The sequence below is a fragment of the Bufo bufo genome, chromosome 6 (assembly GCF_905171765.1).
Source record: "Bufo bufo chromosome 6, aBufBuf1.1, whole genome shotgun sequence".
NCBI classification, from domain to species: Eukaryota; Metazoa; Chordata; class Amphibia; order Anura; family Bufonidae; genus Bufo; species Bufo bufo.
The window spans coordinates 438,937,733-438,962,054 of record NC_053394.1 but is presented as its reverse complement, the minus strand read 5'-3'; the positions used below and the strand labels follow the sequence as shown (position 1 = coordinate 438,962,054).

The following is a 24,322-nucleotide window of genomic DNA, read 5'->3' as shown; positions in this document are numbered from 1 at the left end:
GATATTATCCCCAAAAATCCTACAGTTATTTTCAAAAAAGCACCTAATGTAAAGAATAAACTGGTACATAGTTTTATATTCACACAATCTGGTAAAACTACTAAACATCGTTCCACAAGATGCGGTTTTTGCTTACCATGTAAGAATCGTCTGAAAGAAACTAAACCGTGCAAAAAAGAGACAGTGGTTTCTAGGAGCAACGGAAGCACTCCTAAAATAATGGGAGGACGTTCGTGTGAACATATGGGTGCTGTCTACATGCTGGAGTGTCCATGTGGGGTCCAGTATGTAGGACGGACAACTAGGAAACTCAAAGTCAGAAGTCAAGAACATATACGAAATCTAAAGAAAGGATTAGATACACAGCGTCTCTGCACATAAAAAAATACATAACAAAAACCCCGATGGTTTGAATGTTGAATCTGACATAAAGGCCTGTATAATAGATAAATAAAATATGGGTTCACCGATGATATGCATGCAGCCAGCCAGTCGCAGGGGCAACACGTGAGGTGCACGGTGGACCGATGAGGGGCCAAATCATATAACACACAGTTCATCAGTTTACTCACGGTTAGCAGAAAGCCTCCCTGGGCCGGCAGCACAGTGTTGAGGTGGACAGCACCAAATCCTCCGGGGCATGCTCTGTGGTAGGAAGCATCAGCCAAGATGGTGGTTGAGGGGCCCTTGATGTTTGGGGTGCTTAGGGTGCTTGCTGCGGCTGAGTCCCTTGATGGTTTTTGTCGTGACGCCAGTACCGTTAATGGTGGTACAACCATAAGTAGTAATAATGAGGTAGACAGTGGTGAGATGCAACTCACAACTTTTACTTTGGATGTCTTTTGGTTGCAGTAGTACAAATATGCAGTCTCTAGATGGTACAGAGTTAATTCTGCAAATCCACTGTTTTAGGCTTGTCAGGTTTCTTGGGTTTTTGGAGCAGTGGGTTACTTCAATGTCAGTGGAACTTCTGGTGAGGTGGCCGGAGGCTATGGTATCCTTCACCTAAATTATCCCAAAGGTCCTTTATGCCTGGGTTACGGCTTTTATCCTTTGGATGAATTTTAATTAGTCCTTCTTTTTAGAGCTGAAGTGCTGGATCTGCACCTTTCCACTCTCTGATCTTCACACTGACCTGTGGTCTCACACTATTCAACCTCCACTAACCTGAACTGATCGGTCTCACTAGGCCTGAACTGGGTATATATAGGACCTGAACTTTATCCCCATCTAGTGGTGGGATGTACAAATTGCACCTAATAGGCCTGTTAACAGGGATTTTGCAGATCCATAAATGCAAAGTTATACCATACTGTACAATGCAATTGTTAGGATCAAAAGTACTTTTAAGCAGTGCCCACACACACGTAGTGACTGTAAAGATAAACCTTTGACAACAATATGGGGTAGAGAGATATCATAATGTGGGTTATTTTATGCAATGAAAAGAGAAAATGGGGTTATGCATATTTTATGTGGGGTTATGCATATTTGGATATCTATTAGAAGGGGACAAGTCTAGTAAAATGTAAAATCTAAAGTCCGTATTGACGCTGGTGTGGTGAACGATAAGTGGAGCTGAGATGACGGTGGGGGAGGGGAGGTAAAATCTTTGTGGTGTAGAAGATGAATGGGTGTAATCAACCACCTGACTAAAAGAGGAGGAGACAGAGGTATTCTTCTGGATTTTAAAGTTATGTCAGAAAAACGGTTTTGAAATGCAGTCATAGTTTTTTTTATGTATGTGAATATGATTGTATCGGAATTTTGTAACTGATGTGGGAAATGGGGAAATTTGCTGTTATAATCGTCGAGGTTGTGGTAACGCCCATATCACCTTGAAAAAGAAGGAATCTAGAGTCCACAGGTGCCCCTGACGAAGCGGAGGCGAAAACTTGTTGTTTTATGGATCTTGGGAGTAGAATAAATCCTTGTATTTAAACTCAGTTGGCAGTACTTCACTATGTCGGGCCATTTCTTCTGTTCTCTAGGAGATTAGAGCATCGACTTTTGTGATAATCCACGCAGGATACTGAGGGATAATACCGCAGAGACATTCCTTTTTCACTTCTAAATGTGAACGGATACCTATTCTGAGCAGCACAGTTTTCTCTTTTTGTTTGGTTTTCAGTTAATTGTGAAAGGCGTCCACCTCACAACAAAGACCGCAGCGCAATTAGTGAACACTGATTAAGGACTGCAATTTTGTTGCAGATTGCATGTTAGTTTGTTCTTTTGTTTTTTCCGGTGTGTTTTTTTATTTTTATTCAGTCTTTTAGTGTATTTAGTTAGGATTGGGTGTATTTGTTTATTCATAACCAGACAGGACAGAACACAGGCACAGAAGAGAACACAACAGAGGTGAGAAGATACCGAGTATAAGGAATAAGACAGAAATGGTTTCATCACTAGAACATCCTGCTTATCACTGTGTATAATAAAAGGACAGGACAGGTGAGAACTGATTATCTATCATCTCTAAAACACCCTGCTTATCACTGTTTATAGTATAAGGACAAGGGAGAACACAGGAGAGGCGAGAACTGATTATCACCACTAGAACACTCTGCTTATCACTGTTTATAGTATAAGGACAAGGGAGAACACAGGAGAGGGGAGAACTGATTATCTATCAGCACTAGAACACCCTGCTCATCACTGTTTATAGTAAAAGGACAGCAGAGGTGAGAACTGATTATCTATCATCTCTATAATACTCTGCTTATAGTATAAGGACAGAGGAGATCACAGGGGAAGTGAGAAATGATTATCTATCATCTCTAGAACACCCTGCTTACCACAGTTTATAATATAAGGACAGGGAAGGCGAAAATGGATAATCTATCATCTCTGGAACACCCTACTTATCACTGCTTATAGTTAGAGATGAGCAAATTTCTGCTTACGAAATTCGTTCACACTTCGTTTGGTAGTAAAAGGTGAATTGCGTTATGGATTCCGTTACCACGGACTATAACGCAATTCTATGACAGAATGCATAACAGAATGCATTTAGAGGCATTCCGTTATTCATTCCGTCATAATGGAAATCTATGGGCTGCAAAATGGATCCGTCCCGTTTCCGTTATGCAGGGGAGGACTCCCCTGCATAATGGAAATGGGACGGATCCGTTTTGCAGCTCATCGACTTCTATTATGACAGAATGAATAATGGAATGCCTCTAAAGGCATTCCGTTATGCATTCAGTCATAGAATTGCATTATGGTTAGGGGTAACAGAATCCATAACGCAATTCACCTTTTACCACCAAACGAAGTGTGAACGAACTTCAAAATATGAAATTCGCTCATCTCTACTTATAGTATAGAGACAGAGGAGATCACAGGAGAGGTGAGAACTGATTATCTATCATCACTAGAACATCCTGTTTATCCGTGTTTAAAATATAAGGACAGGAGAGGTGAAAACTGATATTCTATCATCTCTAGAATACCCTGTCTATCACTGTTTATAGTATAAGGACAAGAGAGGCGAGAACTGATTATCATCACTAGAACATTCTGCTCATCAGTGTTTATAGTATAATGACAAGAGGGAACAAAGGAGAGGTGAGAATTGATTGTTTATCATCATTAGAACACCCTGCTTATCTCTGTATATAGTATAAGGACAGGAGAGAGCATAGGAGAAGTGAGAACTGATTATCTATCATCTTTAGAACACCCTGCTTATCACTGTTTATAGTATAAGGACAGAAAGGAACACAGGAGAGGTAAGAACTGACTATTTATCATCTCTAGAACACCCTGCTTATCAGTGTTTATGGTATAAGGACAGAGGAGATCAGAGGAGAGGTGAGAACTGATTATCTATCATCTCTAGAACACTCTGCTTATCACTGTTTATAGTATAAGGACAGGAGAGAACACAGGAGAGGCGAGAACTGATTATTTATCATCACTAGAACACTTTGCTTGTAATTATTCTTGATAAGTAGGGCCATTAGATTGATAGAACATATATATTTATGGTTAAGATTTCAAATATTTCTAAAAGAGATTGTGAGACAGTCCCACCCAGGAGACCCCATAGATTCTAAGAGAGTCCCATCCAGGAGATCCCAGAGACTATAAGATGGTTCCAAAGAGTAGAACCCAGAGACTGTAAGGCGGGCTTGCACAGGAAATCGTAAGGCGGTCTGCTAGAGGAGACACCACAGCTTGTAAGATAGACCCACACCAAAGAGACCAAAAACGGGGCACCCTGGAGATCTCAGAGATTGTAAGACGTTTGTACACAAGAGACCCCAGAGTTTGTTTGATGGTCGAACATAATAGACCCCAGAGATTAAAAGATGGTCACACCCAGGAAACCCCAAAGATTTAACACAGTCCCACACAGAAGACCCCAGAGATTGTAAGATGGTTGGACACAGAAGATACCAGAGATTTTCACAACTGTACCCCATAAAAGGACACCTAAAATACTTTAACAACCCTTTCCACAAGATGACCACTCTGTGATACAGTACCACAGGGGACCTCTGAGATATTAATAATGACTGCCTGAAAGAGATCCCAGAGAATGTAACAGAACATCCCCCACCCACGATCGTAAAAACGCCTGCTCCAACTCCCCTAGGGCGAGAAAGTGTGGTCACATAGTACAATCGATTTCACCTACCAGTAAAACATGTAGGAGGAGGGGGCACTTACTTTTGCTGCAGTCACACTCCCCATTCAGAGCTTTCTCATCTGGGCTGTAATCTGAAAATTAGAAAATACAGTCATTGACATTGACATTACACTGGACACATTGGACCACTGGTAGCTGTGAAGGACGAGCATGAAGATGGAATTCTCCATACCGGCGTGAGGACTGCCATCTCCATATTAGTGAAGAGAGTACAGATCATGAGGACGACATTCTCCATACTACTGGAACGTGTACAGGATGTGAGGATGACATTCTCCATATTACTGGAGCGAGTACAGGGCATGAGTACAACATTTTCCATACTACAAGAGTATGTACAGGGCGTGAGAACAACATTCTCCATACTACTGGAGCGAGTACAGGACGTGAGGATGACATATTCCATACTACTGGAGCGAGTAGAGGATGTGGGGACGAAATTCTCCATACTACTGGAGCGAGTACAGGACGTGGGGACGAAATTCTCCATACTACTGGAGCGAGTACACGACGTGAGGACGACATTCTCAATACTACTAGAGCGAGTACAGGACGTGAGGATGACATTCTCAATACTACTAGAGCGAGTACAGGACGTGAGGATGACATTCTCCATACTATTGGAGCAAGTACAGGACGTGAGGACGACATTCCCAACATTCTTGAGGAATCATCAACACCATTTGCAGTCTGATGGAGTGTCATATATACGTAACTGTCACGGCTGAGGGTGGGGGAAACCCTCAGCCGTGCGATGTCAATAATAAAGGGTAGCTGCTGGGCCAGGACAGGAAACAGGGAGCAGGTCACCTCCTAACGCATCCCTAAATCTGACCCTGACTCCTAGCTGTATGAGCCAACCCTGATGGTAGGAGGGCTCATACTCCGGAACCTAGGGTCCCTACTAGCCCTCAGAATAGCCCTGGACTAGGAGCAGGGTAAGACGACCTGTTCCTCCTAGGCACGGACGAACAGGATTCACACTGGCCAAGCTGCAAGGAAGGGGAAACATATACAGCATATGGCAATGGCAGGTAGTGAAACTAGTACCACACCTACCTGCCACAGACACACAGCCTGGAACCCGTGCACAAGTGCTAATGTCCACACCAAGCACAAAAGGACACAGCACACAGGAACCCAGAAACCATAAGCTGAAACAAACATAGAGACACCACTAGACATATAATAACATCTAGGTCTAAACATTACTTATGACCACAAGGGTGGCCCTCACTGGACAGATGGTATATGAGACCAGGAGGATGACTCCAGCAAACACCATGGCTGGAGTACCCCTCAGCTTCTGGCATCCAGCAGGAGCTAAATAGCCCAAGTAGCCACACACAGACACACACACAGTGTTCACACACCAGGAAGGGAATTAACCCTGCCAACACCAGGCAAGGGAAGAAAGCCACTTAAAGGAAGTGTACACACAACATCACACTCCACCTGTTACCGCCAGCAAAGGCATGCAAGGCAACCATGTCCTGAGAAACAGGCAAAATGCCGAGACACTGCCACCACATGCACACAACACCACACGTTGCCACGGGCAACCGCAAGTGAAGGAAAGTGTCACAAAACACACCATAGGCCGTGACAGTAACCGACCTAGCACAGGTGCAACGCTTCGGGTTTAATTCACCCCACTCTATAAATCTTGCACTCCCCTTAATTCTGGTTGCAAGTTGAGCATAAAACACACCCCAACAGAGTCCATGTACCCCAAAACTCACTTCCAGCATCTACTGAATTACAGGCCAATAGACACCTCAACCACACCCTGCTCACAAGCAGACACACGGTAACACAAGCGGTATGTATACTCCAAAATGCAGCTTAGGTGGATTTAGGGCATCAAGATAAACCATTCATTTTCAGGCTTTAATGTGCAAAAAGGTCTAGTACTTAGCTCCAAAGGTAAAAAGAAAGAGACATATATACACGAGCAAAAACAGTCCTAAAAATAAAAAGGAGGCATACAGGAAAACCATTCCCATGGACAGAGAGAGAAAACGTACACCGCCCAACGAGATCTGACGCCCAGCCTGTGTCAAATATAATGTCCACGGTAACATATTTTTATCCCCATCAGCAAGGGGTGAGCTGAGAGGGAACCCCTTACTCATGCTCACCACCCCTCCCCACTGCAGCTGGCAGATACGAAATACCCTGAAGGGGGTGCAGGCACAGACATGGGGGTCATACTTCACGTCTCATTGTACCGACCATTTAGACACCAGACATCAAACGTATGTTCCCCAGAATGCAAGACCCTTATTAAGTGGGAACGCCTGCCATCAGGTATGGGGTGTTTCTATGATGCCCACGATGTACCAAACTGATTTACAGCTTATGATATATTTCCTCATATTCTGCCATGTAGTCCAACTGCGACCACATGCTGACATGGAGTCTTCATGCATTTCTATGGGCTTGAGTGTAAAGAACAGGACGCATCGCATTCACAGTTCCAAAGCCCATGGTGATGCACCACCTGGAGGTAGCTTCTGGCAGGCAGATGCTATAAACCTTGGCAGACTTCTCAGAACCGGAGGGCTCCGTTATCATCAGATTATACTAGGGGACATATAACACACTCACAGAGAATACACAGAGGGCCTCGATGATCATATACCTAATACTGGCTAAGGAAAAAATTACACAATGGAGTAGAAGACATACCATCACACGACACAGTACATGATTCATGATAAGCTTTCTATTTATAACATGGAGGAGTCATCACCAGAATCACAGCCCAACCACATCTATCCCTCAACTGAGCTCAGCATCAGCTTCATCTAATCCCTGACTGTGAGCCCAACCTCAGAACAAAACACCCCTCCAACTGTGCGGTCAATCTCATCACCATCATCACTGCCTGAACTCAACCTCATCCAACTGTCTGCAAGGCCAACCTCATCACCAACGTCACTACCCATCCTGAGCCAGACCTCATGACTAACATCCCAGCCCGGCCTCAACCTTATCCATCCAGCTGTGAGACTGGTCCCATCACCGCCTGACCTCAACCTCATCCAACCGACTGTGAATCCAACCTCACCACCAATATCGACACCGTATCTCAACCAGGTCGACTGTTAGCCTGACCAACACTACTACCCGTCCTCAACCCCATCTACTCCCTGATTGTGGCATGAACCACATCATCAACATTAATACCTGACCTCAACCCCATCCAACCCCAACTCTGGGGCTTATCTCATGACCAACACGAGTACTCTATCTCAACAGTCAGCTAGGCCTTATGTCCAACATCAATGCCTGAACTCAATCCTATTCCACCACCAAATATGAAAATTATCTTAACGAAGTCCACTGTGAGCCTGACATCGGCTGCATCCAACCCTGGTCTGCGAGCCTGACCTCAACCAGCCAGACTTTAGGCTTGATCTCAAAGTCATCTAATCCTCATCTGTGACCTAACTGCAACCCCATCCAACCCCGACTGAGTCCAGCCTCAGGACCAACACCACTCTAACTGTGAGGCCAGTGTCATCACCATCATTACTGCCTGACCTCAACCCAATTCTCATCATAAGGGTGCATTTACACGATCATATGTATCTTGCAGTCTGCAAAACATGGATCCTCAAAAAAATACAGATAACGTCCGTGTGATGTCCATGTTCTGCCCATTTGTTTTTACAGACCCATTGTAACAATGCCTGCTCTTGTCCACAATACAGACAAGAATAGGACATGTTTTTTTGCGAGGCTCTGAAACAGCACACGGTTTGCGGTCCACAATTCGGCAGCCCCACTGAAATGAATGGGTTCGCACCCGATCCACAAAAATTAAAAAATACAGTCATGTGAATGGGGCCTAAACATTACCCATCCTAAACCACATCTATCAAATTGTGAGCCAGACCTCATTGCCATTATCACTGCCTGACCTCAAACTCCATCCAGCCTGGCCTCATCACCATTATTACTGCCCAACCTCACCTCTATCCAAGTGACTGCAAGCCCAACCTCCTTATAAACATCATTACCCATCCTCAACCACATCTATCCAACTGAGCCAGGCCTCATGGCCATCATCACTGCCTGTACTCAAACCCCCTGACTAGCTTCAACCTTGTCACCAACATCAGCACCCTATCTCAACCCCTTCCAACTACTGACTGTGAGCATCACCTCATGACCAACATCACTACTCAACCTCAATCCCATCCATCGCTCTGATTGTAGAGTCAACATCATCAAAATCAGTGCCTGAAGTCAACTCCATCCAACCTCAACCCTGGGCCTCACCTCATGACAAAGATCAGTACACTATTTCAACCCCATCCAACCATCAAATCTCCGCCTGACCTCATCACCAGCATCCCTTACCAGGATCACTGAGCCCAACATCAACCCCATCCAGCCCAATTGTGAGCAAGATCTCAATCTCATCACCAACATCACTAGACAGCCTCAATAAATATGACTTAATAGACAAGAAGTCTAGAGAAGAGAATGGGGGGCTCCTCCACAGTGATGACCAGGGGTCTGCAATCTTGCATGAGTTTTTAGGGGGCACAACAGTTTCTTCTCTCCATGGATAGTGCTTGCTCTTACCAGCATTGATTACAGTCAGGTTGCTCATGTCTTTCAGGAGTTGCTCCACCACTGCACTGGAGCGAGGGTAAAGAGCCTCCTTACTGATGCCCAGGTGAAACTGCAGCCATGGTGTGTGAAAGCTGAACCTGGCATCTATGATGGGTCTGGTGCTGTTCTGGCCCATGTGATGGGAGCGTCGTCTGCAGGTTCCAGAAACAAATATGAAAGAGAAAAAAATATATAAATCTATTACTACAACCATCATCATCCTCATTGTTAACACTATCATTATCTTTTTATTATGATCTTAACCTGTTTCTTTCTACAACCTGTAAAGCCTCGCGTTGTATGTACACTATATAGCCAAAAGGAGGTGCCCCCGTGACCACCAGACCTATAGGAGATTGCTGGACATGCCAATCTGGAACAACAAGGGATGTACCCTTCTTTGTGTGCAGCAGCTTCATACATGACATTGAGCATGCTGATCTCAGGCCTGTGTGCAGCAGCTTCACAGTCCAGTCATGATGAGCTTTACACCAGTCCAGCTGATAAATGACATTGAGCATGCTGATCTCAGGCCTGTGTGCAGCAGCTTCTCAGACCAGTCATGAAGTGCTTTACACCAGTCCAGCTGGTACATGACATTGAGCATGCTGATCTCAGGCCTGTGTGCAGCAGCTTCACAGACCAGTCATGATGAGCTTTACACCAGTCCAGCTGGTACATGACATTGAGCATGCTGATCTCAGGCTTGTGTGCAGCAGCTTCACAGACCAGTCATGATGAGCTTTACACCAGTCCAGCTGGTACATGACATTGAGCATGCTGATCTCAGGCCTGTGTGCAGCAGCTTCACAGACCAGTCATGATGAGCTTTACACCAGTCCAGCTGGTACATGACATTGAGCATGCTGATCTCAGGCCTGTGTGCAGCAGCTTCACAGTCCAGTCATGATGAGCTTTACACCAGTCCAGCTGGTACATGACATTGAGCATGCTGATCTCAGGCCTGTGTGCAGCAGCTTCTCAGACCAGTCATGACGAGCTTTACACCAGTCCAGCTGGTACATGACATTGAGCATGCTGATCTCAGGCCTGTGTGCAGCAACTTCACAGACCAGTCACAACGTGCTTTACACCAGTCCAGCTGGTACATGACATTGAGCATGCTGATCTCAGGCCTGTGTGCAGCAGCTTCACAGTCCAGTCATGATGAGCTTTACACCAGTCCAGCTGGTACATGACATTGAGCATGCTGATCTCAGGCTTGTGTGCAGCAGCTTCACAGTCCAGTCATGATGAGCTTTACACCAGTCCAGCTGGTACATGACATTGAGCATGCTGATCTCAGGCCTGTGTGCAGCAGCTTCACAGACCAGTCATGATGAGCTTTACACCAGTCCAGCTGGTACATGACATTGAGCATGCTGATCTCAGGCTTGTGTGCAGCAGCTTCACAGACCAGTCATGAAGTGCTTTACACCAGTCCAGCTGGTACATGACATTGAGCATGCTGATCTCAGGCCTGTGTGCAGCAGCTTCACAGTCCAGTCATGATGAGCTTTACACCAGTCCAGCTGATACATGACATTGAGCATGCTGATCTCAGGCCTGTGTGCAGCAACTTCTCAGACCAGTCATGAAGTGCTTTACACCAGTCCAGCTGGTACATGACATTGAGCATGCTGATCTCAGGCCTGTGTGCAGCAGCTTCACAGTCCAGTCATGATGAGCTTTACACCAGTCCAGCTGGTACATGACATTGAGCATGCTGATCTCAGGCCTGTGTGCAGCAGCTTCTCAGACCAGTCATGATGAGCTTTACACCAGTCCAGCTGATACATGACATTGAGCATGCTGATCTCAGGCCTGTGTGCAGCAACTTCACAGACCAGTCATGAAGTGCTTTACACCAGTCCAGCTGGTACATGACATTGAGCATGCTGATCTCAGGCCTGTGTGCAGCAGCTTCACAGACCAGTCATGACGAGCTTTACACCAGTCCAGCTGGTACATGACATTGAGCATGCTGATCTCAGGCTTGTGTGCAGCAGCTTCTCAGACCAGTCACAACGTGCTTTACACCAGTCCAGCTGATACATGACATTGAGCATGCTGATCTCAGGCCTGTGTGCAGCAGCTTCACAGTCCAGTCATGATGAGCTTTACACCAGTCCAGCTGGTACATGACATTGAGCATGCTGATCTCAGGCTTGTGTGCAGCAGCTTCACAGACCAGTCATGATGAGCTTTACACCAGTCCAGCGGATACATGACATTGAGCATGCTGATCTCAGGCTTGTGTGCAGCAACTTCTCAGTCCAGTCATGATGAGCTTTACACCAGTCCAGCGGATACATGACATTGAGCATGCTGATCTCAGGCCTGTGTGCAGCAGCTTCACAGACCAGTCACAACGAGCTTTACACCAGTCCAGCTGATACATGACATTGAGCATGCTGATCTCAGGCCTGTGTGCAGCAGCTTCACAGTCCAGTCATGACGAGCTTTACACCAGTCCAGCTGGTACATGACATTGAGCATGCTGATCTCAGGCTTGTGTGCAGCAGCTTCACAGACCAGTCACAACGAGCTTTACACCAGTCCAGCTGGTACATGACATTGAGCATGCTGATCTCAGGCCTGTGTGCAGCAGCTTCACAGTCCAGTCATGATGAGCTTTACACCAGTCCAGCTGGTACATGACATTGAGCATGCTGATCTCAGGCTTGTGTGCAGCAGCTTCACAGACCAGTCATGACGAGCTTTACACCAGTCCAGCTGATACATGACATTGAGCATGCTGATCTCAGGCCTGTGTGCAGCAGCTTCACAGTCCAGTCACAACGAGCTTTACACCAGTCCAGCGGATACATGACATTGAGCATGCTGATCTCAGGCCTGTGTGCAGCAGCTTCACAGTCCAGTAATGATGAGCTTTACACCAGTCCAGCTGGTACATGACATTGAGCATGCTGATCTCAGGCTTGTGTGCAGCAGCTTCACAGTCCAGTCATGATGAGCTTTACACCAGTCCAGCTGGTACATGACATTGAGCATGCTGATCTCAGGCTTGTGTGCAGCAGCTTCACAGTCCAGTCATGATGAGCTTTACACCAGTCCAGCTGGTACATGACATTGAGCATGCTGATCTCAGGCTTGTGTGCAGCAGCTTCACAGTCCAGTAATGATGAGCTTTACACCAGTCCAGCTGGTACATGACATTGAGCATGCTGATCTCAGGCTTGTGTGCAGCAGCTTCACAGTCCAGTCATGATGAGCTTTACACCAGTCCAGCTGGTACATGACATTGAGCATGCTGATCTCAGGCTTGTGTGCAGCAGCTTCACAGTCCAGTCATGAAGTGCTTTACACCAGTCCAGCTGGTACATGACATTGAGCATGCTGATCTCAGGCTTGTGTGCAGCAGCTTCACAGTCCAGTCATGATGAGCTTTACACCAGTCCAGCGGATACATGACATTGAGCATGCTGATCTCAGGCTTGTGTGCAGCAGCTTCACAGTCCAGTCATGACGAGCTTTACACCAGTCCAGCTGATACATGACATTGAGCATGCTGATCTCAGGCTTGTGTGCAGCAGCTTCACAGACCAGTCATGATGAGCTTTACACCAGTCCAGCTGGTACATGACATTGAGCATGCTGATCTCAGGCCTGTGTGCAGCAGCTTCACAGACCAGTCATGATGAGCTTTACACCAGTCCAGCTGGTACATGACATTGAGCATGCTGATCTCAGGCCTGTGTGCAGCAGCTTCACAGACCAGTCATGATGAGCTTTACACCAGTCCAGCTGGTACATGACATTGAGCATGCTGATCTCAGGCTTGTGTGCAGCAGCTTCACAGTCCAGTCATGATGAGCTTTACACCAGTCCAGCTGGTACATGACATTGAGCATGCTGATCTCAGGCCTGTGTGCAGCAGCTTCACAGTCCAGTCATGATGAGCTTTACACCAGTCCAGCGGATACATGACATTGAGCATGCTGATCTCAGGCTTGTGTGCAGCAGCTTCACAGTCCAGTCATGATGAGCTTTACACCAGTCCAGCTGGTACATGACATTGAGCATGCTGATCTCAGGCTTGTGTGCAGCAGCTTCACAGTCCAGTCATGATGAGCTTTACACCAGTCCAGCTGGTACATGACATTGAGCATGCTGATCTCAGGCTTGTGTGCAGCAGCTTCACAGTCCAGTAATGATGAGCTTTACACCAGTCCAGCTGGTACATGACATTGAGCATGCTGATCTCAGGCCTGTGTGCAGCAGCTTCTCAGACCAGTCATGAAGTGCTTTACACCAGTCCAGCTGGTACATGACATTGAGCATGCTGATCTCAGGCTTGTGTGCAGCAGCTTCACAGTCCAGTCATGAAGTGCTTTACACCAGTCCAGCGGATACATGACATTGAGCATGCTGATCTCAGGCTTGTGTGCAGCAGCTTCACAGTCCAGTCATGACGAGCTTTACACCAGTCCAGCTGATACATGACATTGAGCATGCTGATCTCAGGCTTGTGTGCAGCAGCTTCACAGACCAGTCATGATGAGCTTTACACCAGTCCAGCTGGTACATGACATTGAGCATGCTGATCTCAGGCCTGTGTGCAGCAGCTTCACAGACCAGTCATGATGAGCTTTACACCAGTCCAGCTGGTACATGACATTGAGCATGCTGATCTCAGGCCTGTGTGCAGCAGCTTCACAGACCAGTCATGATGAGCTTTACACCAGTCCAGCTGGTACATGACATTGAGCATGCTGATCTCAGGCTTGTGTGCAGCAGCTTCACAGTCCAGTCATGATGAGCTTTACACCAGTCCAGCTGGTACATGACATTGAGCATGCTGATCTCAGGCTTGTGTGCAGCAGCTTCACAGTCCAGTCATGACGAGCTTTACACCAGTCCAGCTGATACATGACATTGAGCATGCTGATCTCAGGCCTGTGTGCAGCAGCTTCACAGACCAGTCATGATGAGCTTTACACCAGTCCAGCTGGTACATGACATTGAGCATGCTGATCTCAGGCTTGTGTGCAGCAGCTTCACAGACCAGTCATGATGAGCTTTACACCAGTCCAGCTGATACATGACATTGAGCATGCTGATCTCAGGCCTGTGTGCAGCAGCTTCACAGACCAGTCATGATGAGCTTTACACCAGTCCAGCTGGTACATGACATTGAGCATGCTGATCTCAGGCCTGTGTGCAGCAGCTTCACAGACCAGTCATGAAGAGCTTTACACCAGTCCAGCTGGTACATGACATTGAGCATGCTGATCTCAGGCCTGTGTGCAGCAGCTTCTCAGACCAGTCATGATGAGCTTTACACCAGTCCAGCTGATACATGACATTGAGCATGCTGATCTCAGGCCTGTGTGCAGCAGCTTCACAGACCAGTCATGACGAGCTTTACACCAGTCCAGCTGGTACGTGACATTGAGCATGCTGATCTCAGGCCTGTGTGCAGCAGCTTCACAGACCAGTCATGACGAGCTTTACACCAGTCCAGCTGGTACATGACATTGAGCATGCTGATCTCAGGCCTGTGTGCAGCAGCTTCACAGACCAGTCATGATGAGCTTTACACCAGTCCAGCGGATACATGACATTGAGCATGCTGATCTCAGGCTTGTGTGCAGCAGCTTCACAGACCAGTCATGACGAGCTTTACACCAGTCCAGCTGGTACATGACATTGAGCATGCTGATCTCAGGCCTGTGTGCAGCAGCTTCACAGACCAGTCATGATGAGCTTTACACCAGTCCAGCGGATACATGACATTGAGCATGCTGATCTCAGGCCTGTGTGCAGCAGCTTCACAGTCCAGTCATGATGAGCTTTACACCAGTCCAGCTGGTACATGACATTGAGCATGCTGATCTCAGGCCTGTGTGCAGCAGCTTCTCAGACCAGTCATGACGAGCTTTACACCAGTCCAGCTGGTACATGACATTGAGCATGCTGATCTCAGGCCTGTGTGCAGCAGCTTCACAGTCCAGTCATGATGAGCTTTACACCAGTCCAGCTGGTACATGACATTGAGCATGCTGATCTCAGGCTTGTGTGCAGCAGCTTCACAGACCAGTCATGATGAGCTTTACACCAGTCCAGCTGGTACATGACATTGAGCATGCTGATCTCAGGCCTGTGTGCAGCAGCTTCACAGACCAGTCATGATGAGCTTTACACCAGTCCAGCTGGTACATGACATTGAGCATGCTGATCTCAGGCTTGTGTGCAGCAGCTTCACAGTCCAGTCATGATGAGCTTTACACCAGTCCAGCTGGTACATGACATTGAGCATGCTGATCTCAGGCTTGTGTTTAGTATCTCCATATTGAAAATATGATGCACGCTTTTTGTGCTGATGTCTCCTCTGGAGTGTTTGGAGCTCAGGTGATTTGACACATTCAAGAAGTGACTTGCAGCAGAGATGACAGCCTACAACATGCTTGTGCATGGAGATTACACGACTGTGTGCAGGATTATGGATCCCCAGAGGGTTGTGGTGACAGCTCACAACCTCCCAGGTGACCCCTGTGTTCTCAGCATGTAGCCCCCCACAGCAAATACTATGGGAGCAGTGGACGCTCCAGCCAACAGGCCCTGGAACATGCATGCTGCACAAGGCCTGACCCCCATCTACAAAAGCCTCTGCTCCACTAAGGGTTAACAGAGAAGCGGTCACTGAATTAAGGTCACTGGACAAGTAGCTCTGGAGCCATTGTACAAGCACAGAACATGGGTGATGGGGACAGACAGCAGAGGAGATAACTGCACAGCAGCACAGAGTATTTCAGGATAGTGCTCTCATAGGGGAGGAGGTAGACAGCAGAGGAGATAACTGCACAGCAGCACAGAGTATTCCAGGACAGTGCTCAAATAGTGGAGGAGGCAGACAGCAGAGGAGATAACTGCACAGCAGCACAAAGTATTTCAGGATAGTGCTCTCATAGGGGAGGAGGCAGACAGCAGAGGAGATAACTGCACAGTAGCACACAGTATTCCAGGACAGTGGTCTCATAGGGGAGGAGGCAAACAGCAGAGGAGATAACTGCACAGCAGCACAGAGTATTCCAGGACAGTGCTCAAATAGTGGAGGAGGCAGACAGCAGAGGAGATAACTGCACAGCAGCACACAGTATTTCAGGACAGTGCTCAAATAGTGGAGGAGGCAGACAGCAGAGGAGATAACTGCACAGCAGCACAGAGTATTTCAGGACAGTGGTCTCATAGGGGAGGAGGCAGACAGCAGAGGAGATAACTGCACAGCAGCACACAGTATTTCAGGACAGTGGTCTCATAGGGGAGGAGGTAGACAGCAGAGGAGATAACTGCACAGCAGCACAGAGTATTCCAGGACAGTGGTCTCATAGGGGAGGAGGCAGACAGCAGAGGAGATAACTCCACAGCAGCACAGAGTATTTCAGGATAGTGCTCTCATAGGGGAGGAGGCAGACAGCAGAGGAGATAACTGCACAGCAGCACAGAGTATTTCAGGACAGTCGTCTCATAAGGGAGGAGGTAGACAGCAGAGGAGATAACTGCACAGCAGCACAGAGTATTCCAGGACAGTGGTCTCATAGGGGAGGAGGCAGACAGCAGAGGAGATAACTGCACAGCAGCACAGAGTATTCCAGGACAGTGGTCTCATAGGGGAGGAGGCAGACAGCAGAGGAGATAACTGCACAGCAGCACAGAGTATTCCAGGACAGTGGTCTCATAGGGGAGGAGGCAGACAGCAGAGGAGATAACTGCACAGCAGCACACAGTATTTCAGGACAGTGCTCAAATAGTGGAGGAGGCAGACAGCAGAGGAGATAACTGCACAGCAGCACAGAGTATTCCAGGACAGTGGTCTCATAGGGGAGGAGGCAGACAGCAGAGGAGATAACTGCACAGCAGCACACAGTATTTCAGGACAGTGGTCTCATAGGGGAGGAGGCAGACAGCAGAGGAGATAGCTGCACAGTAGCACACAGTATTTCAGGATAGTGCTCTCATAGGGGAGGAGGCAGACAGCAGAGGAGATGACTCCACAGCAGCACAGAGTATTCCAGGACAGTGCTCAAATAGTGGAGGAGGCAGACAGTAGAGGAGATAACTGCACAGCAGCACAGAGTATTCAAGGACAGTGCTCAAATAGTGGAGGAGGTAGACAGTAGAGGAGATGGCTCCACAGCAGCACAGAGTATTCAAGGACAGTGCTCAAATAGTGGCGGAGGTAGACAGCAGAGGAGATAACTGCACAGCAGCACACAGTATTTCAGGACAGTGGTCTCATAGGGGAGGAGGTAGACAGTAGAGGAGATAACTGCACAGCAGCACAGAGTATTTCAGGACAGTGGTCTCATAGGGGAGGAGGCAGACAGCAGAGGAGGTGGCTCCACAGCAGCACAGAGTATTCCAGGACAGTGCTCAAATAGTGGAGGAGGCAGACAGTAGAGGAGGTGGCTCCACAGCAGCACAGAGTATTCCAGGACAGTGCTTAAATAGTGGAGGAGGTAGACAGTAGAGGAGTTGGCTCCACAGCAGCACAGAGTATTCCAGGACAGTGCTCAAATAGTGGAGGAGGCAGACCGTAGAGGAGGTGGCTCCACAGCAGCACAGAGTATTCCAGGACAGTGCTCAAATAGGGGAGGAGTTAGACAGCAGAGGAGGTGGCTCCACAGCAGCACAGAGTATTCCAGGACAGTGCTTAAATAGTGGAGGAGTTAGACAGTAGAGGAGGTGGCTCCACAGCAGCACAGAGTATTCCAGGACAGTGCTTAAATAGTGGAGGAGGTAGACAGTAGAGGAGTTGGCTCCACAGCAGCACAGAGTATTCCAGGACAGTGCTCAAATAGTGGAGGAGGCAGACCGTAGAGGAGGTGGCTCCACAGCAGCACAGAGTATTCCAGGACAGTGCTCAAATAGGGGAGGAGTTAGACAGCAGAGGAGGTGGCTCCACAGCAGCACAGAGTATTCCAGGACAGTGCTTAAATAGTGGAGGAGTTAGACAGCAGAGGAGGTGGCTCCACAGCAGCACAGAGTATTCCAGGACAGTGCTTAAATAGTGGAGGAGTTAGACAGTAGAGGAGGTGGCTCCACAGCAGCACAGAGTATTCCAGGACAGTGCTTAAATAGTGGAGGAGTTAGACAGTAGAGGAGGTGGCTCCAGCACAAAGTAATGAAGGAGAATTGTGAAAAAATCTTGTGGTTAAGACTACTACTCCCCCCTCTTCATTGTTTCACCTGCCCAAAGTCACTTTGACCTTGGTGAAATGTCGCAATGTTTGCTGATTCTCCCGATACAGGGACACGTCAGGCGGATTTACCCAACGTTTACACAGCAGGCGTGAGCGCACGTCTGTCACCAGCGCTGAAGATCAGGCATCTCCGCCAGACGCACAACCATGACACCAAGAAAAAGAACTGTCATTACTACTGTGTACCTCGCGACACGCCAAGCACACGCAAACCAACTTCCCATATACGTGTCAGACGCCAAGACCAACAGGAGAAGTGGTACTGTGCAGTGTATACAGACAGAACAAGGGCAGATACTGAGGAACTCTATGAATTTTAAACAAAAATACAAAAAATGTTGCCATAAAAATTTTCAAGCAAGATATAAAACAAGGCATAAAGTATATTCACTTACCCTACTGGCCCAGCTCCACGCATGCCATCTCATTCATACCTACTAAATGGAGAAAATGAAACCTAGCCTAACCTAAACATCCGATCCGGCTGAGCCCCGACTATATACTAATTTATACAAATTGCTCAGAACAGAAAATAAATGACAACTTGTCACAATAAAAAAAGAAAACATAAAATAATCATAATAGAAATATCCAAAAACTATATATTTTTTTTATATTACACACATATATGAGAAAACACAAACCTATACAATCCCTACCAATCTATCTATCCCATCACCTCCGCCTCGTGTCCCTCCATGAGGCCAGCCCTTCCACCACCACCCACACCCAGCCCCTCGCCTCATGTCCGCATAGTCCAGGGCTGGATGCAGGTCTCCCCACACAAAAATATGAACCCCCCCACCCCATCCCACCCAACCTAACTACACCCCACTTACCCTATCATACAATATATACATCTTATAACAACCATATCAATCTATACAAACCAATATTAAAATCCACCCGAAGGCCCAAGTTCAGTCATTTGCAAACCTTTCTTCAAAAACTCATCTTAAATACAAAACAAAAACCTAATGTGAAAGCCTCAGCCCAACACCAGGAAAAGTGCTACTGAGGCTAAGGCACATCAAAGGTGAAGCCTCTCCAGAGGTAAGAGACCCCATCCGTACCCACCTTCTCGCACTCAAGAGAGCGAACCTTCGCCAGGTCACCTAGAACGTTCCTACACACCTCTTCCACAGGGAGGACTTTCTGCTGGGTTGAAACTAAACACTGCGCGTTCCATGTGAAGTACCTGATCACTATGCTAACTATAAAAGCTGTGCATGGGTCCCTTCTTCCCAAACCTTTGAATGCTCCATAAGCCCATTCCGCATAGGAGAGGTTGGCTAGCCTAGGCCAGCCAATGGATGCACCCACCCGTTTGTATACCTCTGTATTAACCACCTCCGGACCGCTGTACGCAGATTCGCGTTCCGGAGGTGGCAGCCCTGCGCTCAGCGACGCATATACGCGTCATCTCGCGTGAGCCGGGATTTCCTGTGAACGCGCGCACACAGGCGCGGAAGGGAAGAGAGTTGATCTCCAGCCTGCCAGCGGCGATCGTTCGCTGGCAGGCTGGAGATGTGTTTTTTTTAACCCCTAACAGGTATATTAGACGCTGTTTTGATAACAGCATCTAATATACCTGCTACCTGCTCCTCTGGTGGTCCCCTTTGTTTGGATCGACCACCAGAGGACACAGGCAGCTCAGTAAAGTCCCACCAAGCACCACTACACTACACTACACCCCCCTCCCCCCGTCACTTATTAACCCCTTATTCACCCCTGATCACCCCATATAGACTCCCTGATCACCCCCCTGTCATTGATTACCCCCCTGTAAAGCTCCATTCAGATGTCCGCATGATTTTTACGGATCCACTGATAGATGGATCGGATTCGCAAAACACATACAGGCGTCTCCCTGGAGCCTTCCAGGGGGGGTGATCACCCCATATAAACTCCCTGATCACCCCCCTGTCATTGATAACCCCCCTGTCATTGATCACCCCCCCCTGTCATTGATCACCCCCCCCTGTCATGCTGCATTCAGATGTCCGTATGATTTTTACGGATCCACGGATACATGGATCGGATCCGCAAAACACATACGGACATCTGAATGGAGCCTTACAGGGGGGTGATCAATGACTGTGGTGATCACCCCATATAGACTCCCTGATCACCCCCCTGTCTTTGATCACCCCCCCCCCCCTGTCATTGATCACCCCCCCCTGTCATTGATCACCCCCCCCTGTCATTGATCACCCCCCCCTGTCATTGATCACCCCCCCCTGTCATTGATCACCCCCCCCTGTCATTGATCACCCCCCTGTCATTGATTACCCCCCTGTCATTGATCACCCCCCCTGTCATTGATTACCCCCCTGTCATTGATCACCCCCCTGTCATTGATCACCCCCCTGTCATTGATCACCCCCCCTGTCATTGATTACCCCCCTGTCATTGATCACCCCCCTGTAAGGCTCCATTCAGACATTTTTTTGGCCCAAGTTAGCAGAATTATTATTTTTTTTTCTTACAAAGTCTCATATTCCACTAACTTGTGTCAAAAAATAAAATCTCACATGAACTCACCATACCCCTCACGGAATCCAAATGCGTAAAATTTTTTAGACATTTATATTCCAGACTTCTTCTCACGCTTTAGGGCCCCTAGAATGCCAGGGCAGTATAAATACCCCACATGTGACCCCATTTCGGAAAGAAGACACCCCCAGGTATTCCGTGAGGGGCATATTGAGTCCATGAAAGATTGAAATTTTTGTCCCAAGTTAGCGGAACGGGAGACTTTGTGAGAAAAAAATAAAAAATATCAATTTCCGCTAACTTGTGCCAAAAAAAAAAAATTTCTATGAACTCGCCATGCCCCTCATTGAATACCTTGGGGTGTCTTCTTTCCAAAATGGGGTCACATGTGGGGTATTTATACTGCCCTGGCATTCTAGGGGCCCTAAAGCGTGAGAAGAAGTCTGGGATCCAAATGTCTAAAAATGCCCTCCTAAAAGGAATGTGGGCCCCTTTGCGCATCTAGGCTGCAAAAAAGTGTCACACATGTGGTATCCCCGTACTCAGGAGAAGTTGGGGAATGTGTTTTGGGGTGTCATTTTACATATACCCATGCTGGGTGAGAGAAATATCTTGGTCAAATGCCAACTTTGTATAAAAAAATGGGAAAAGTTGTCTTTTGCCAAGATATTTCTCTCACCCAGCATGGGTATATGTAAAATGACACCACAAAACACATTCCCCACCTTTTCCTGAGTACGGAGATACCAGATGTGTGACACTTTTTTGCAGCCTAGGTGGGCAAAGGGGCCCATATTCCAAAGAGCACCTTTAGGATTTTTACAGGTCATTTACCTACTTACCACACATTAGGGCCCCTGGAAAATGCCAGGGCAGTATAACTACCCCACAAGTGACCCCATTTTGGAAAGAAGACACCCCAAGGTATTCCGTGAGGGGCATGGCAAGTTCCTAGAATTTTTTATTTTTTGTCACAAGTTAGTGGAAAATGATGATTTTTTTTTTTTTTTTCATACAAAGTCTCATATTCCACTAACTTGTGACAAAAAATAAAAACTTCCATGAACTCACTATGCCCATCAGCGAATACCTTGGGGTCTCTTCTTTCCAAAATGGGGTCACTTATGGGGTATTTATACTGCCCTGGCATTCTAGGGGCCCAAATGTGTGGTAAGGAGTTTGAAATCAAATTCTGTAAAAAATGACCAGTGAAACCTGAAAGGTGCTCTTTGGAATATGGGCCCCTTTGCCCACCTAGGCTGCAAAAAAGTGTCACACATCTGGTATCTCTGTATTCAGGAGAAGTTGAGGAATGTGTTTTGGGGTGTCTTTTTACATATACCCATGCTGGGTGAGAGAAATATCTTGGTCAAATGCCAACTTTGTATAAAAAAATGGGAAAAGTTGTCTTTTGCCAAGATATTTATCTCACCCAGCATGGGTATATGTAAAAAGACACCCCAAAACACATTCCCCAACTTCTCCTGAGTACGGGGATACCAGATGTGTGGCACTTTTTTGCAGCCTAGATGCGCAAAGGGGCCCATATTCCAAAGAGCACCTTTCGGATTTCACTGGTCATTTTTTACAGAATTTGATTTCAAACTCCTTACCACACATTTGGGCCCCTAGAATGCCAGGGCAGTATAACTACCCCACAAGTGACCCCATTTTGGAAAGAAGAGACCCCAAGGTATTCGCTGATGGGCATAGTGAGTTCATGGAAGTTTTTATTTTTTGTCACAAGTTAGTGGAATATGAGACTTTGTAAGAAAAAAAAAAAAAAAAAATCATCATTTTCCACTAACTTGTGACAAAAAATAAAAAGTTCTATGAACTCACTATGCCCATCAGCGAATACCTTAGGGTGTGTACTTTCCGAAATGGGGTCATTTGTGTGGTGTTTGTACTGTCTGGCCATTGTAGAACCTCAGGAAACATGACAGGTGCTCAGAAAGTCAGAGCTGCTTCAAAAAGCGGAAATTCACATTTTTGTACCATAGTTTGTAAACGCTATAACTTTTACCCAAACCATTTTTTTTTTACCCAAACATTTTTTTTTTATCAAGGACATGTAAAACAATAAATTTAGAGCAAAATTTATTTATGGATCTCGTTTTTTTTGCAAAATTTTACAACTGAAAGTGAAAAATGTCATTTTTTTGCAAAAAAATCGTTAAATTTCGATTAATAACAAAAAAAGTAAAAATGTCAGCAGCAATGAAATACCACCAAATGAAAGCTCTATTAGTGAGAAGAAAAGGAGGTAAAATTCATTTGGGTGGTAAGTTGTATGACCGAGCAATAAACGGTGAAAGTAGTGTAGGTCAGAAGTGTAAAAAGTGGTCTGGTCTTTCAGGGTGTTTAAGCTAGGGGGGCCGAGGTGGTTAAAGGGACACTGAAGCAGGAAGTGCTCCATACTTTCCAGTATGTCGCCACACTCCTCCCGGGGACAACCCCTTTCATCAGAGTTCCTGTACTTCAAGTTGTCCCTTACATACAGCTTCCCGTGAAAGCAGCGCCAAGCCAAGTCCCAAAACTTCAAGGGGATCCTTGCCGAATTTAACAACTGTAATCCCGGCTTGGGCAATCCTTAAAGGGGTTGGCCACCATAAGTATAAAAAAACAATAAAGTGCCCCAGACAATAACTAAAGCCAAGAGGAATTTGTATCCTGACAGATATACTGTATATAGATATCATTCGGCATAGCATGCTCCCATTAATGAGAGGCGGTGTGGGCGGAGCTGCTGCAAAGTGAAAGTAAAAATCCCAGCATGCATCACAGCAAAGCGTCTCCAGGGGAGCGGTCACATGACACCTCTGTGATGCCATAGTGACAACAGCACCTCAGGTGTCCTCTCATCAGTGCTGTAGCAAACCTCCCAACTTTAGAATAGAAGGAAGAGGGACACTACGTGCCCAAGGCGACTTTAACACTTGTGTTTTTTGAGGATCCGACATGGATTTGCAAAAACGGTTCTGTTACCATAATATAACCGCATGCATCCGTCATAAACGGATCCATTTGTATTAGGTCTTCTATAACCATAACGGATCCATCTTGAACACCATTGCAAGTGAAAGGGGAACGGATCCGTTTTCTATTGTGCCAGAGAAAACGGATCCGTCCCCATTGACTTACATTGTGTGCCAGGACGGATCCGTTTGGCTCAGTTTCATCAGGCGGACAGCATTTTGGTGTCCGCCTCCAAAGCGGAATGGAGACGGAAAGGAGGCAAACTGATGCATTCTGGGCGGATCCTTTTCCATTCAGAATGCATTAGGGCAAAACTGATCCATTTTCAACATAC

At 46.8% G+C, this 24,322-nt stretch overlaps 1 protein-coding gene across 1 annotated transcript in view; it reads right to left on the bottom strand.

Moving 5' to 3' along the window:
* Positions 1 to 24,322, bottom strand: part of FAM20A (FAM20A golgi associated secretory pathway pseudokinase) — an 88,017-nt gene that overhangs the window by 46,820 nt on the left and 16,875 nt on the right. The window contains exons 2-3 of the mRNA XM_040434867.1: positions 9,257 to 9,438; positions 4,678 to 4,728 (exon numbers count right to left, since the gene is read on the bottom strand). Coding sequence (XP_040290801.1) covers positions 4,678 to 4,728; positions 9,257 to 9,438 — 233 coding nt within the window. The remainder of the gene's footprint in view (positions 1 to 4,677; positions 4,729 to 9,256; positions 9,439 to 24,322) is intronic.